The sequence below is a fragment of the Furipterus horrens genome, unplaced genomic scaffold (genome assembly GCF_987537825.1).
Source record: "Furipterus horrens unplaced genomic scaffold, mFurHor1.1.pri manual_scaffold_11, whole genome shotgun sequence".
NCBI classification, from domain to species: Eukaryota; Metazoa; Chordata; class Mammalia; order Chiroptera; family Furipteridae; genus Furipterus; species Furipterus horrens.
Genome location: NW_028327181.1, coordinates 95,611,783 through 95,628,110, shown reverse-complemented (window position 1 = coordinate 95,628,110; position 16,328 = coordinate 95,611,783). Strand labels below are relative to the sequence as shown.

The window sequence follows — 16,328 nt, the reverse complement described above, 5'->3', positions numbered from 1 at the left end:
CTCCGTGGTCTAGCACGGTGAGCTAACTTGGCCTGACGTCCTTTGCAGTTTGGTTTAAGGATGTGCTCTGGTTTGGGGGAAGCCCCCTTCCTTCTGAGGCAGTGGCTGCATGTTGGAATCATCTGGGGTGATGTAAAAAGCCCAGCGCCCTGGACACACCCTGGAGAAATCACATCCGCCTCTCCGGGGCTGGGATGAGGCTTTAGGGGTTTCTAGGGTCCCCAGGCAATTGCAGCGTGAGAACCCCTGTTCTGGTGAAGGCTGTGGTTGAGTAAAGGATGAGCTGGTGTTTGGAAAAGCAGGGTCCACGTGGTGCTGGGGCTAAGAATCCGCCTGCGCCAGTAGGTAGGGTTGGGGTCGTGGTTCGAGGAACACTGAGTGTGGAGGATGGGGCCTGGGACTCGGGTGGGGGAGTCCGGGGGCGGCGGCTGCCTCTGGTCTCCAGCCACAGCCTGTCTGCGACAGCTCCCACGGCAGGCAGCCCACCACGTACTTGGCAGTTGTCTGGGATCCCAAGGCTGGTTGCTTTTGATAGCGGCCTGGAGTGGGAGGGGGGCAGTTTCTGCCATCACGTCCACTTCCTCCTTGGCCCGGCGATACGGGACACCTGCCAGCTGGGATCTCAGGCGCCGCCTCCCGGCTCCCTGGCTCCTGCAAAAGAGAGATGGGAGGCAGGATCTTGACTACATGGAGAGCTTGAGCCTGAATTTCAATCCAGCTTGGTGCACGGCCTCGTTGGTTCACATACTGTGTCTGAGAAACCTCAGGACTGGCAGGGCCTTCTGGGAGTCACCTCAGGAACCCCTCTGCCATCAGACGAGGTGACGTTTCACTAAATCCAGACAGATGGTGGGGGTTTAGCTTGTTCCCAAAGACTTTTGTGAAGCAAGACTCCACACTTTTTTTTTTTCTTTTCTTTTTTTGTAACTTAATTGACTGTTTAGCTAGTTGTTAGAAACGGATCTAAATGCCTTCTGCTGCAATTTAAATAATAGGAGGGTAGCTGACATTATTTCTCACAGGCATCTTAGTACAAATCACATTAAAAAGCATTTAGAGCATTTAGTTAGTGTCAGTTCTTTTGAAAGGTACTCTGATGCAAGGGATCAAAGTTAATATTTGTTAAGTTTTGTCCTTTAGCCTTTGCGCGACAAGAGCAAATCTATACACGTTATTAACACACGTGCTTTGTGGAAAGGCTGCTGTTGGATTGCATAGTCTTGCTTTTCAGCAAGGAGGGCGAAGAGCCAGTAGTCAAAGCTTTCTCAAGGGCCGGTGCGGTTTTAGAAATGGCCCAGACGTGTGTTCTGTTTGCAGAGTACCCACTTGTTTTCTTCCTTGGAGAGCGCCTGCCCAGAATGCGGGAGCAGGGAGAGAACTGTCTTGGGGCCAGGCCATCACAACCATTTAGTGAGCGCCTACTGTGTGCAGGGCATTGTGAGAGGGTATGCAAAGAAGGGAGCTATAATCCTTCCCTACCAGGGGCTCAGCGTCGGGCAGAGAAGAGAAGTCACGTTCACTTGTAACCGTGAGACAGGTCAGCGTGCGGCTGTAGGAAGGCAGTGGGCAAAAGGCAACGGGAACCCAGCCACTGGGAGTTGCCTTCTAGTTGGGGAATTAGAGAGGACTTCTTCGTGGAAGAAGCTCAGGTTGGAAGAACAGGAGACTCTGAGGATGTCAGGAGGGAGCAGGGGAAGGAAATGAATTATAAGCAAAACAGCAGATTGGAGGCATAAAAGTAGAAAATACAGAGCTGTGGAGGGCAATGGCGATTGGTTTGGTTGGGAGGAGAGGCCAGAGAAGTAGGTTGGGGTCGGATATGGACAACCTGAGATCCCATGGAAGAAAATTTCTGCTTAGTTCTCTAGATTGGTGGGGACATCCTGGAGGTTTCTGAGAGGGTGCCATGATCCGAGCTGTACTTTCGGGCAGGGAATTCTGTGGGGAGCAGATGGCACCGCCATGGGGCGCGGGCAGGGGAGGCAGGCTGGAGGCTCTTGTACGGCTTTAGGTGGTGTCTTGACTCGTTAGAGGCCTTGACTTTGGGGAGAGGCAGAGGAGTTGGGAAGGGGGAGAGCAAAGGACACTTGCCAGAGAATGAAGAGGAATTGGCAGGCTGTGTTCCTGGGGCTACTTCCCCTGGGGCTGCTGGAGAATTGGGTGTCACCCTCCCGGCTTACGGGCTGAGGGGGACTCTGTCAGAAACGAGGAGGTGGAGGACCAGGGGAGCATCTTCGAGTTACAGTGGGCCTTTCTCATGTGAGTGGGTTTGTACTGTGGAGTCTTTGTGTTGGGGTGGTCTCTATGGCAACGAGACGCCTACAGCTAGTTGTGCTGATGGTGATGTTTCCTGCTGCTCTGTTTAGTATTAGGTTTGACTGAGAGTAACTGAAACCTGGAAAATAGTGATTGAAACTGGAAAGGCTCCGCTTGGGTAGAAGAAATCCAGAGACCGTGGCTGGGAAAGTCGGTTCACAGAGTCACCAGGGATCTAGACTCCTTTTGTCTTCCTGGCCGGAATGACCGCTAGATCTCAGGACCTCGCATCTGTGTGCCAGGCAGTGAGGGGGTAGGGGGGAGGGAGATTCCCTGGAAGTCCTGCACGACAGCTCCATTTACATCTGATTGGCCAGAACCTATCTGTATGACCTCATCAGGCTGCAAGGAAGGCTAGGGTGCATGGTCTTTTAGTTTTGCTACAATGTGCTCAGATAAACATTGGGGTTCTGTTATGAAAGAGGAGGAGAACGGAAACCGGGGCGGGCAGTTCGCACTGTAGGCCGCACAGCCTAGTGCAGAGAGAACTTTGAGCCCTAATGCTGTTATTGACTTACCTTCTCTGTGTACATTTTTTACCCGCTGTTTTAAAAATGAGTTGTGTTATTTCTCTCATTAACTAGTTTATTTCAACATGGAGGCAGAATTCATGATGTCGGTAAGAAATTCAAGTAGTACAAAGGGTAAACAATAAAAAATAAGTTCCTCCATCTCTATATCATCCAGGTTCATGGATGATTGAAAAACGAACTCCATCTGGCCTAAGGAAGAACGAAAATGTCTTGGCCAATTCAGTTGAAATACCCAGATGTAGAGCCATCCTCAAATACTGGTCCACTCTGTGGGCCAGAGGACATCACCAGAACCTGGGTTTCTCTGTCTCCTGGCTCTTCTTTTTTCTGTGTGGCTCCGCCTTCAGCGAGTCTGTCTCTATCCTCTCAGGCTCAAGTCCGGAGGAAGGGGAAGTCTTTCTTCCATAGTGCAAACGGTCTTGGAATTGAGTTTCACGGCCAGGGGTTAACTGGCCTGGCTCGAGTTATGTGCTCCTCCCTGAATGATAATCCATGTTGCCACAGGGATGTGGTGTGTCATCTGGCCAGGGCTGGGCCGTGTGCCCTGTCTCCCCTCCCGCCATTAGATAAAGTGACTAATAATGGGGGGAGAGGTGTTATAGATGTCCAGTAGCCAACACACAGCACACGTTCCCCACACGCCTGTGTCATTTAGAACCCACCCCAAGCTTAGTGGCTTTCGGCAACACCAATCTATAATTTCTTATGATTCTGGGTTGCCTGGGCCCAGCCGGGTGGTTCTTCTGGTCTTGCGTGGGGTCACTTATGAGGCTGTGAACACCTGGCCGCTTGCCTAGGCTGGAGGGTGGAAGAGGGCCTCGCTTATGGGTCCGGGGCCCTGTGACCTCCAGTTGTCTGGGCGTCTGCCCGCACGGGTCCGTAGTCTAGCACAGCCTTCCTCACAGGACTGGGGAAGAGCTACAAGAAGGTGCAGGTGAAAATTGCAAGGTCTCAGGAGGCCTAGACCCCGGAGCTGACCCCGAATCACTTGTGTCACATTTGATTGGCCAAAGCAAGTGACAAGGCCCACCGGATTCCGTGGGTGGAGAAATACTCTCTAGTTTTGGATGGGAGGAGCCTGCAAAATACTATGGCTCTGCTGTAGCACCTGCCACCTCCCTGTGAGGGGATGCCTGTTGACGGTACCCTTCCAGGACCCATATTCCTTCTTTTGTGGCCACTGGCCCCCTACGTGGCCTCTCCTTTGGTCTTTTCTCCATCCTGCCTCTCCGCTTACCTTTGTGCCTTAGCTCCCACCTCTGAGAGCAAATGCTGGCGCTTTGAGTTTCCGTTCAGTCTGCTGACTTTCATACCAAGGGAGAAATTCGAAGACCCAGTGAAGCGTCATTTGTTCTGGGAGAAGCCAAGCCTTTGTGGTCCCAGGTTAGTCACAGGTGTTCTGGTCTCCTGAGAGGAAAGCGTTTGGGCTAAATTCTTCTCAGTACCAGGGCTGTGCTGTTCTGGAAGCAAGAGCTGGCTGTTGGGCAAGGCGGCCTTCTGTGGCGGACAGCACTGTGACCACCCTGAAGTATCTTGGTCATCGCCCCTCCTGAGAGCAGGTGCACCCAGGCTGTGGAATTGGCCGGGGCTGGCAGAGATGCTGCTTTTTATGATCCCTGCTTCAGGATTGCTTGGTTTTATTTTTTATTAAAAAAAAAAAAAGATTTCATTTATTTATTTTTAGACAGTGGGGAAGGGAGGGAGAAAGAGAGGGAGAGAAACATCTATGTGTGGTTGCCTCTCGCACGCCCCCAGCTGGGGACCTTGGCTGGCAACCCAGGCCTGTGCCCTGACTGGGAATCAAACCTGTGACCCTTTGGTTTGCAGGCCGGCGCTCAATTCACTGAGCCACACCAGCCAGGGCAGGCTTGCTTGGTTTCATTAACTGCACATGTGTGGTTTCATTTTATTTTTATTTTTTTTTGAGGATAAAAACAATTATCTTTCAGATTCAGGCTTCAGTCTTCTTCCCTCTTTGCAGGGGAGTTGGCCTCATTTTATGAACATTGTTGGTGGGTATAGAGAGCATTTGGCTGAGGGCAGAGCCGCGGAGGGAAAGCCCATCCTGGTGTTCCTCGGGTGGGCGTGTAGACAGAGTGGAGGGACAATGCCAGACTGTAGTTTCTGTTCATTCCATTGCCCCCATGAGCGTGGTGACAAACCTGGAGGCGGTGATCATGGGCTCGGAAGCCTCCCGGGGCCTGGGGGTGCTGAGTGCAGGATGGAGCTTGGGGTTTTCTTGGCCTCACTCCACTCCCACTCCGTGTCTCCCCCCCACCCCCCACCCCGCCCCCAACAAGGAAGGACTAGGCCTTTGGGAGGGTCCTTGTAATTAATACTTCACTTTCCCTGGGTAGGGGAGCCCCTCTCTGGGCAGCTGAGGGGGCCTTGAAGCAGAGCTCTGATCCTCCGCAGTAACGGAGAGAGCGTTTGGGCTCAGACAGGGAATGCTGAGCCCTCGGGAAGGATTTCTAGCTGAGCTGCCTGCAATCCCTGTGATTTAGCAGCCAGTCCTGTTACCTGTGCCTCCAGGCTTCTCCCCACTCCGCTCCGCGGAGACTGACATCCTTCCCTTTCCTACCTCATGCAAATAGTGGGAGGAAAAAACCCAGCTTTGACTCTGTAATGCTTCTGTGCCCTCCGGAGCAGAGAATGAAATACCAGGGAAGCAGACACTTTAATAGCTTGCTCGTGGAAGCTGATCTTTGCTGTCAGGGTGCCCTGACTTTTAATCCCACATCCGACTGGGATGTTTCCCCAGACTGGCCAAGCAGCTAACGGAGTAGAGCCCCCAGGCCTGACGGAGACTCAGTTCCAGGAGACGCATGCATTTGACAAGCAAGTGAAGGGAAGCCTTTGCATTTACCTGTGCACAGTTTTTCTTTTTTCTTTTTCTGTAGCATTTCTTTGGAAACCTCTCTTAGCTTCTGAAGCTCTGGTCTTCTTGTGAAGAAATTAACCGTGACAGCCCTGGGGCTAAGTGAGTTAGCTCTCCAGGCGGGTGGAGAAAATTTATAATTGTGAAACGCATAAACAAGGGGAAAACAGATTAGTATCGTGTTTCAGGCAGGAGGAAGGGGCGCAGAGTCATTGCCTGGGTATAGGCTTTAAGTAGATTACCGATTTGAATTTGCAGGACAGTTTGCAATTGTGCATGAAGAAATCCATGGGTTGGGGGCACCCATAAGCTGACTGCAGGGCACACTCGCATCTTATGGGCTCATGAGCCCCAAATATTATTATGTGACATGGGTTTCTTGCTTTATATTTTCCAAAGCACGTTCCCATCCATTACCTCATCTGACCCTCAAACTAATCCTGTAGCTATAGCTTTTCTTTTAAAAAAAAATATTTTATTTAGTTATTTTTAGAAAAAGGGGAAGGGAGAGAGAAACAGAGGGAGAGAAACAGGAATCTGTGGTTGCCTCTCACACACCCCCAATGGGGAACCCAGCCTGCAACCCAGGCATGTGCCCTGACTGGGAATTGAACCAGCGACACTTTGGTTCGCAGGCCGGTACTCAATCCACTGAGCTATACCAGCCAGGGCATTGTAGCTGTAACTTTTATTATTTGCATATAATAGGTGAAGGTTGTGCTGCGTTCCATACTGGATGGACTCCTTTGTGTGACCTGGCCATGGGATGTAGGGCAGTGGGAACAAGAAGGGAGCCCCCAGGGGTCCTCTTGCACCCTTCCCCTACCCTGGGTTGCCAGGTACTGTTTTAGACACTGGCGATAAAACACTAAAAAGCAAGACAAATTCCTGCCCTTGTGGGACTGGCGTTCTAGCAGAAAGTCACATGATAAGCAAACTCTATAATAAACCGTAGAGCGTGTCAAGACAGGGATGACAAGTGTGCTGGAGAACCACAAAGGAATGGAGGCGGGTAGCGAGAGTCCTGGCAGAGGTGGGCCTGAATGAGTATTGTCATCTCAAAAAGAGTAAACCAGGACAGACGCTAAGAAAGTATTCCTGACGTGTGGGAGGCTCACAATAAATTTCTTTGATGGAGAGAACACATAAACAGATGCCCAGATGGCTGGCTGGCTGGCTGAACGGAGGATGGATGGATGAGTAGGTATGGGTGGCTATGGACTGATGATGGGCGGAAGGGTATGGAGGGATGGACGGAAGGAAGAGGAGGGTGAGTCCTACCCGCTGGAGATCCGTGCTTCCTTTGAGAGCCTAAATATTTTCATAGTCCCCCCCTCCCCCCATCTCATATGGTCCCTGGGGTGGGGAGCCCCTCCCTGCTGGAGAGCGCCAGCGGCCACCTGGCTCGGAACAGGCACACTCCTGGCACTGCATAGGTTGAGTTGCGAAGTAAGTTGTTGCCCACTGGTCAAGGGAGGGTTTGCCTTACCGTGTGTTTCACCTTGGCCTTCTGATCAGGGACCTAGCTCCCAAAGCCTTGGGGGTTTGCCTGCTTCGTCCCTTGGGGAGCATGGTTCTTTCCAGAGGCTTGCCATCAAGAGTTTTCTCCGTAAGGAAGCGGAGTCTCCCGTTTTCCCCACACGTTCTGCCTTGATGAGCATCTGTAGCTCTCTGTGCTTGTTCAATATGGCAATCATGGGTTCTGATTGCTTGTTCACGTCTTCCTTCCCAGACTAGATGCATCTAGAAGGCAGGGCTGTCCTGGTCACTGTGAGCTGCATTCCCTAGAACAGGGATTAGAACACAGTCAGCATTCAAAAACATTCTTAAAGTTAAGAGTTGAATGAGCAGGGTAGTGTGTGCATTAGAGGTCTTCTTGGGGTGCGCCGCTTTTAGGCCACCCCGTTTCTCCAGCTCTTCTGTGTGCCCTGATTTACTCTCCTGGAGCGTCAGAATGAAATCGCAGAAAATAGACAGTGAGAAACCCTTTCCCACTGAGGCTGTAAGGAAACTGGCCTTTCTGGTTCTCCCAGTGAAGGAAGAGGCTAATTGAATGTAAACTCATTACATCGCTGAAGCACTTTGAAAATTTCCCCACGATTTAATTATGATGAACTTCTCAGGATGTGGTCATGCAGGAAATGTCTCCAGCCATCAGCGGTGTGGGGTGAGCCAAGGGCAGGGCGACTTTCGGCACCGAGGCGTGCGGCCTTGTGCGGGCGGACGAGTCCTTTGCTGTTGTGATGGGCTCTGGGGCTCCCTTGCCTGGGTTTGGTCCTGGTTTCTCCGCTGATGAGTTGTGTGAGCGCGGGCAGAGCCTCGGCGTCCTCATCCTTTATAGGATGTCGTGCAGACGAGTAAGTAAGGGTATTTGAAGCCCTTAGTATAGCGATTGGCACTTAGTAAGTGCTCGGTACGTCTTGATTGGTATCAACTGACATAGACAGAGACGGGTGTAGGACACGTGAGGAATCTGGGCTCGGTGTGGGTCAGTGAACTTGGGGATCATGGTTCGGGATCTCTTTTCTTCATCGTCCATTGATCATCTTTTCCACACAGCCTCCTCCAAATCTTCCTTCTGAGCAGCATGACCTTCTATACTTTCTCGTTTCTGTGTAATTTTAAAGAATGGGGTCATGCTGCACATTATGTTTAAGAACATGTTCCTTCCCCTAATATGTCCTGAATGCTTCCTTATTCAGGTGGATGCGTGGCCCTGCCGCACACACGTTGACCGTGATACTGGTTTTCACCTGCACTGAGGTGTAACGGAATGATGCTACGCTGCACACGTGACTGTGATACTTTTTACTGATGACTTATTGGACATTTAAGTTGGGCTCAGTCTTTTTGAATCGTTGCTTATTTTTATCAGGGTAATAGATGCCCCCATCTAGAGAGAGCTAACGTTAATAAAAGGCTTGTAAAGAGAAAAGAAATCAGTCCCCCCACCTCTTCCACGGCCCTGTCCTCTTTCCTAGAAGGAACCACTTTTGTCTGTTTCTTGAGAAAATGTTCCCCACATTTCTGAGTCAGTGTATTCTGCAATTTCTGGGTTTGCAGACCAGTGCCCCTCCGTTCTGGCAGATGTTATTTCATGGCCCTTTAATGGTTTCCCCCGCTGGGCCTCTGTTCTCTCTTTATTAGCCTTATTAGTTGGCTCTTGGACTTTCTGGCTGAGCCTCTCCTTTTGCTCCCTTTTTTCTTGTTGTTTTATAATCCCTTTGCTGTTTTGTTCTGCATGATGGGAAATTTCATTGACTTTAACTCTGTAAATAGAGCAAATGTTTTCTTGTTTGTTTTGTTTTCATGGTTTCAGTTTCTGAAAAGTCTTTCTTGTTCCCGCCAGCATCCTATCCTTTTTCATAGATTTATTCCACACATACATATCTGTCTAATATTAATAACAGGTTTTCCCCTTTATAAATATTCCCTCCCTGAGTGATATCTTCGGAGCGAGGAGTCCCAGCCCCGCACCAGGCCCCCCATCCCAACTCTCCCTAATACATAGGAACTAACACAGGGGGGCCGCCAAAATGAGACAAAGAAACCTGACCCAAATGAAAGAACAGATCAAAACTCCAGAAAGAGAACTAAACAAAATGGAGATAAGCAGCCTATCAGATGCAGAGTTCAAAACACTGGTTATAAGGATGCTGAAGGAACTTAGTGAGGACCTCAGCAGCATAAAGAGGATCCAGACAGAAATGAAGGATACACTAATTGAAATAAAGAACAATTTACCAGGAAACAGCAGTAGAGTGGATGAAGCTGAGAATCAGATCGATGATTTGGAACATAAGGAAGCAAAAAACAGCCAATCAGAACAAGAAGAAAAAGGAATCCAAAAGAACAAGGACAGTGTAAGCAGAGTCTGGGACAACTTCAAGCCTTCCAGCAGGGACTTACTTAGGAAAAAGAAGAAGGTTAACTCAATGAATAATAGAATAGCAATAAATACGTATCTATCAACAATTGAATCTAAAAATACAAACTAAGAAGAACAGAGACAGAATCACAGATACAGAGAGTGTTTTGATGGTTGCCAGATGGGTGGGGATGTGGGGGAATGGCTGAGGAGCTGAGGGGGTTAAGAAGTACAGATAGGTAGCTACAAAACAGCCATGGGGGTGTGAAGGACAGTATAGGAAACGGAGCAGCCCAAGAACTTATATGCATGACCCATGGACTTGAGCAATGGTGGGGGGATTGCCTGAGAGAGTGGGGGGTGCTTGCGGAAGGGGGGCGAAGGGGGAAAAATTGGGACAACTGTAATAGCGTAATTAATAAAATATAATTAAAAAAAGTTCCTTCCCTGAATTCCCTGTGTTCCTTCTGAGATCCTTCGTTTTTCCTGTTTGGTTATTTTTCTCCCATAACATTTGCTCTAATAACAGTAAAAAAATTGATACATATCACACACATATGTAGTATCTAGCATTTAGAGACTCTTTAGGCTGGTTTTTGTGCTAAGCATTTTACATGCATCATTGCATTTAGTTCTTGCAACAACTTCAGGAGGTAAGCACCTCCTTGGGGATGGTCATTAGGTCAAGAGCAGGGACTCAAGAGCCACCCCGGCTGGGACTGAATCTTGGCTCTGCCACTTACTAATTGTATGGCTTTGTTGATTACTTAACCCCTTTGTGCCTCACTTTTCCCATGTGTGAGGTAGGGAGGGTTAAGGAAGTTCCCAGCCCCTGGTCAGTCTTTATGTAAAGGTTGTTCTTGTTGCTAATTTCGTGTTCCTTAGGAGTGCCGCTCCTTCTGTATGTTTTCCACGTGAAGAAATAGTAGCTCTGGAGACATGATGCTCTCACCCGAGGCCTGAAGTATGCAGTTTAGCTGTGAACCAGGTGGTCTGACTCCGGAGTCACACCTTCTACCCACGATGATGTGTTATTGCCTTTCATGAAGTGGGAAGGAGGGGAGCTCCAAAAACCCAGTGGGTCTGCCCCTGAATGGCTGGCCAGGGCTGCCGGAGGAAATATAGGATGGCCGTTTAAATAGAAATGTCAGCTAAGGAACATTCCCACTTTAGTGTAACATGTCTGAAATAAAAATAGCTACTCATTGTTCATCTGAAACTCAAACTGTTTCCTATATTTTTATTTGCTAGATCAGGCAAACCTAGGTGGGGGGCTTTTTCATATTCCACCTGGTCTCTTGAGATTCTGTCCCATCGACCTGGACCTCTTGCCTTCCATCTCCCAAGGTCACTGCCACCACATTGACGGGAGTCTCTTGTGCCCCTCAGGTGAGGTAGGGCGGAAAACACTTGGACAAGCCATGTTTTCATGAGTGGTGAGGATGAAATACGATCTTGTTTGGAATAAGGGATGTCATTTTCCTTCATGACCCCGGAGATCCTGCCCTGAAGCCTCTCCTTGAGCAGAGAGAGGCGTGGAGCCTCTCGGTGATTTGTCGCCTCCCCGGAGGGAGTTCAGCGAAGCGGGGTGAAAGCTTCTCCCACCCGGGTGTCTGGGTTTGTTCTCAATGAGCTGGCTCTTCTCTCCTCCATCAGACGTGAGCAGCCAGATCTGGGACAGTCCGATCAGGGTGAGTGGGTGGTGGGTGGGCGGGGAGGGCTGGACCAGCTGTGTAATTGTCTTCCAACAGGGCGCCTTCGAGAGGTTGCTGATGGATTGGTGGCTGGGTGCCACGGAGAGGTTGCTTTGGGCGGTATCGTGTTCTCACTCGCTTGGCGACCAAGTGGTGAAAAGGTTCAGTAAGGATGTCCTTCCCCCGCTTTGTTAACCTCCATGGAGTTAATGGTTTTGGCATCTGGCTAGTGTGACTATTGAAAGGACTGAAGTAATTAGTGTACTGGCCCTTCTCCGTCACTCAAACAGGGGGTCTTCAGAAGAGGAAAGGTGAGCTCTAACAAAACACCTACCTGGTGTTTGACCTTGGAGTGCTGTGGTCTTACCTCAAGTGCAGTTCACATCGCCAGTGGGCGTGCTGGGCCCAGCTCCAAGGCCCCACCTCGTTTTCCTTTCCAAACCATGTGCCACCGTCAAGTGCTCTTGGCCGTGTTTTCTCAGGTGTTCTCTTTTTTTACAACGCTGTCATCTCCAGAAAGGCCACAGACTTACTCGTCTGTCTTTCGGAGGCCTTCTGTTTGTCATATCGGACGTCTTCTGAGGCTCTCCTGCGATGTAGCCAGGTCCTTAGAGGCGGGACCCCGGTCTGCTTTTGCGTCTTTCTTCCTCCCTCTCAGCCCCCGAGGATCCAGCATAACGTTGGTTGTGTAATAGTCACTCATCAGGTACTTATTAATTGACTTTTACAAATTAATTTTATATCTGATTTGGAGACAGAGTTAGACATATTACTTGGCTTCTGTCCTTTTGGAGTAATTCTTGCCTTGATTTATGCGGATTGCAAGTTTGTGCCTACTCCTTAATTACCCACCGGCCTTGAGGTTAGAGTCCCTGTTCATTTGCTTCAGCAAACATTGATGGAGGACCCACTCCGGCGGGCCTTGAGTTGCGTGCTGGTATTTTGAACTCTGTGTTCCTGTCTGCTGTAGATTTTCATGCACCTGATCTATAGACACTGTCATTGAATGACGGGTACTGATGTTCAGTGCCTTGTAAGTGATCAGTGTGCAGTATTTCTCTCTCCTGGTTTTATTAAAAGGGACTTTGTATTTTGTGGCTTGGATTTTCTTCTCTTCTTGAATTAAGCTGTCATTACTGTCATAAAGAAATGCTTAACTGCCCCCATCATGCCCAGATATTCTGATGTATTCCATAAGGAACCCTTCACCAATTCATTTATATTTTCAGAGCGTTAATGGTCCCAAAATGAGCACTTACGCAGAAATGAAAAGATTTGCCTGCTGTAGACTAGGGAGTTCGCTGATTGTTTTTGATTATTCTGTGCTGGTACCTCTGACACAGAGGGAAATTAATAGCATTATAAAGTATAGATTCCCATGGTAGTTTGTATGATATTTTCAGAAAAAGGATCATATGAGTTTTTCTAGGTTTTGCAAATTACCAAAGGGAAGTCAGGGATTTTCTAGCAGAACTTGCAAATATCTGCTGATTTTAAGTGTCTCCTCCAGTCCCTATCAATTTTCTGGTGTCAAGACTGTGATTTAGGCACTTCTAACAAAAACACAGTCTCATTGAGTCTCTTTCAGGCAGAAACATTTCTGGAAATTGAGTTCTTGTACACAGGAGCTTTTCCCTTTCATTGAATTTTGACTGTGCAATCAAGATCTTCTATTATTAAAAGATTTAAAAGTTATATTATATGATACATTTACTTATAATATTTATTTCTATATATTTTCAAGTGATTATCAGTTTCTTTAAAAATTCCCCCCCCAAAGATATGCATGTATAGCTTAAAAAGTCAGGTTATTCTACCGGGTTTATAATAGAAACCAGGCATCTGCTAGCTTTCCCCACCTGATTCCTGCTTCATTTTCAGAAAGCCATTCAACCGTTTACATGTCTGTGGTGACTGTTGTGTGGTTACGATGGGTAGTGGGTGGACTCCCGCCAGGAAGATGCCACCGCATCTATAGGAGTAACTGGCTGGATGAATGTTCCATTTTCTAAACACTGGAGAGTCTGTTGTTGAGTTGACCTCACTGAGATTTGGGTCTAGTTCCATTTTCCCCTTTTCGCTCGTATGGGTCCGCTCATTGAGGTGATTATGGTTCTGCTTGCTCCGTTCCCTGAATCTGCCACTTATGGGCTATGTGACCTTGAGCAAATTATCTTATTACTTTGAGATTCAGTTTCTTTATCTACAAATAGTAAGAGAAAACACTATCCACCTCTCAGGGTTTTTGTGATGATAAAAACAAGATACACATGGTGAAACTTGCTCCCTGGGAATATTAGGTGATCGATAAATGTTAGCTCTCCTCTTCCTTTTTAGAGATCCGTAAATTGATGAGGTCAAGCTGACATTGACTCCCTGGCTGTCCTCAGATACTTCAAAGGCTATCTCATGCCACAGAGGAAAGACATTCTTTGGTGCTCCAGAGAGTGGGCCTAGAGCTAACATGTAAAAATGGAAGGGAGAGAGATTTTCACTGAACGTAAGGACGACCTTTGTCTTATAATGCGGTGGCTTATGCTGACGATGCAACATGTCCTGGAAGAATCCTGTTAGGACAGGATTTCTCAACAGCGTTATTGACTTTTGGGGCCAGATAATTCTTTGCCGTCAGGAGCTGTGCATTGTAGGTGTTTGCAAGCGTCTCCGGCCTCTAGTCACTAGATGCCCCTAGTGTGACAACAAAAATGTCTCCAGACATTGCCAAGTGTCCCCCAGACAGCAAAATTGCCCCTGGCTGAGAACCATCAAAATAGAGGCTACATGGCAGCAAAAGAGAGTCCATCTTCCCAGGTCAACTCCATTCCACCCCGGGCTGAGTTCCTGCAACATTAGTTCCAGGAGTTCTGATGGTGGCTTTTTGGTTTGGGATGGAGGATTCAGGGCCTAACACGTGAAATTGTGCGTGTCAGTGTGGCCCGTAGAGAGCAGCGACACCCCCACGTGGGAGGCCATCTGAGGCTGCTGTAATGGTGGTTGCTCTCTGTGGTTTTGCAGGTCATGTTAGCTGCCTCCTACTGGTCCCTCCTGGCCCCAGCGGTTGAGATGGCCACGTCCTCTGGGGGCTTCGGTGCCTTTGCCTTCTTCCCGGTGGCCGCTGGCTTCACCCTTGGAGCTGCGTTCGTCTACTTGGCCGACCTCGTGATGCCTCAGCTGGTGAGTGCCGCCCTTCACACGGGGTGGGCCCGTTCACACCTCTGTTAAGTGGCCAGCGATGTTGAAACAGGTCACTTAGGGCCTTTATGTAGAGGAATTGAATTTGACATTTTTCCTAAAAGGAAATTAGCTCTTGGTGACATGACTCATCAGCCCCTCGGTTATGTTTTGCTAAGTTCAGATTTTAAATGTCAGGCTTCATTATAAATATAGCGCGTGGCTGACAGTCCGCGGTGGGGCTCTGTATACGTGAACGGACCTGGAAGCTGGGAGGAGTGAGTGACCGTGATCCGGTCCTGGCCCGTAAGGCGCTTTAGATGTCCCCTGGGAGATGACGGTACACCCAACGGTAGCATGAGACCATTGACCAAGCATCACACCAGCAAGGGCTTGTTACAGGAGGGTGAGGCGGGGAGCCTGGGCAGCGGCAGGGCTCTGGGTGGAGCTCGCGGCTGCCACCCACTGGGCGCGTGTCCCTTAGCTCCCTTTCTCCTTTTTGTAACTTGAGGGCAACTCTCCTTAGTGGCTGCAAAGTCGAAATTAAAATGTCCGACAAGGCACCGGAGCAGGGCCGGGGGGCCGGGGGGCCGGGTTTGGGCGTGAGCATGTGCGGAGAGGCGCCGTAGGAGCCACAGCAGGAAATCCGGCTGCGGTCCCTAAGGAGAGGGGGGCTTCGGGGCCAGGCTGTGAGACCGTAACCGAGGGCCATTACTGGCTGGAGCTGGGTTGTCTGCATGCGCTGCCATCAGTAGAGAGGATTCAGCATCAGTGAGAACCCAGGGAGGACGCAGGCAGCCTGTCAGGCACGGGGTCGTGCCAAGGCCCCGAGGCGGGTGTGAGCCCCTGGGAGACCTCAGCTGGGGCTTGAACTCTCTGCTTTCCCAGAGAGGGAGGAGGCACAGAGGAGACCCTGTGGGGGGCCGCGGGGTCAAAGGCTGTTTGTTCTGTTGGATCGGGGGTGGGGGGACAAGGAGCATCGGGTCAGGCTCACTGGACTCAGCTGGGCGGGTACCCGGGAGGGAGGCTGCTGTTCTCGTCCTTGCCCACCTGTCTTCTTTCTTGCCTGGAATTCCCGATTGTAGAAAGAGAAGAAAGTTCCTGGGGATTTGGCCCTGAGAAACTGATTACTGACATCATAGAAGGGCCATTCTTGGGACCAGACGGCTGGCTATGATTGTTGCATGGGGATCCGTGATGTGGTCTTGGAGGAAAAACCATAATGTCATTTTTTTTTTTTTTTTTTTCATCAAAAGCTTGGATGGCTGTCAGTTTCTGCCTCCTGGACCCTAAGCTTCCTTACAGTCACATATATCTGTGTGCTAATAGCTTTGCGCGGTCCTTGACGTGGGCTGCTGTGCTGTGCTCTCCAATCCCCCAGGGACTGTGCGAACTTGCTATTGGCAGGAACATCTTGTGGATCAGCGGCCTTGACTCCCAGCCAGCAGGCAGGGGCTAACTCAGTGGCTCTTCACAGCCCCTGCTGGGTCTCATTCTGCCTTCCCTCCTGAGCCCCGCTGGGCTTCCAGGACAGTCTCTTGAGGAGAGCTCTTTGCAGTCATGAGGGATCAGCACTCACTGGTACTGGGGGGCGTGCAGGGGGGCAGGTGTATTTGATCAGCCGTCTGAGGGTGGGGCTTTCTCTGGGCAGTGTAAATAGGCTCTGGCCAATTAGTTCTGGACAGCAGTGCCTTTCTCTGTAACCGTTGCGTTTCGTGCTTCCTTCTAATGCATGTTTTGCATATGAAGACGATCCCAGGGGAAGGTCTTGGATGGGCTATAAAGAAACCTAGGGGTGGTTTGGGAACGGCGGCTGAACATCTAAGGAGAGAATGAAAGGGTCCGAAAAGGGCGAAGTCGCCATGGAT

The 16,328-nt window shown here is 49.6% G+C and overlaps 1 protein-coding gene across 1 annotated transcript in view; it reads left to right on the top strand.

The window, feature by feature from the left end:
* The window catches only part of LOC149998884 (zinc transporter ZIP11-like), a 32,520-nt gene extending 16,601 nt beyond the window's left edge, over positions 1-15,919 (top strand). Inside the window, exons 4-5 of the mRNA XM_090257581.1 lie at positions 14,305-14,463; positions 15,842-15,919. Of these exons, the coding sequence (XP_090113707.1) occupies positions 14,305-14,463; positions 15,842-15,919 (237 nt within the window). The remainder of the gene's footprint in view (positions 1-14,304; positions 14,464-15,841) is intronic.
* Positions 15,920-16,328: the final 409 nt, after the last annotated feature.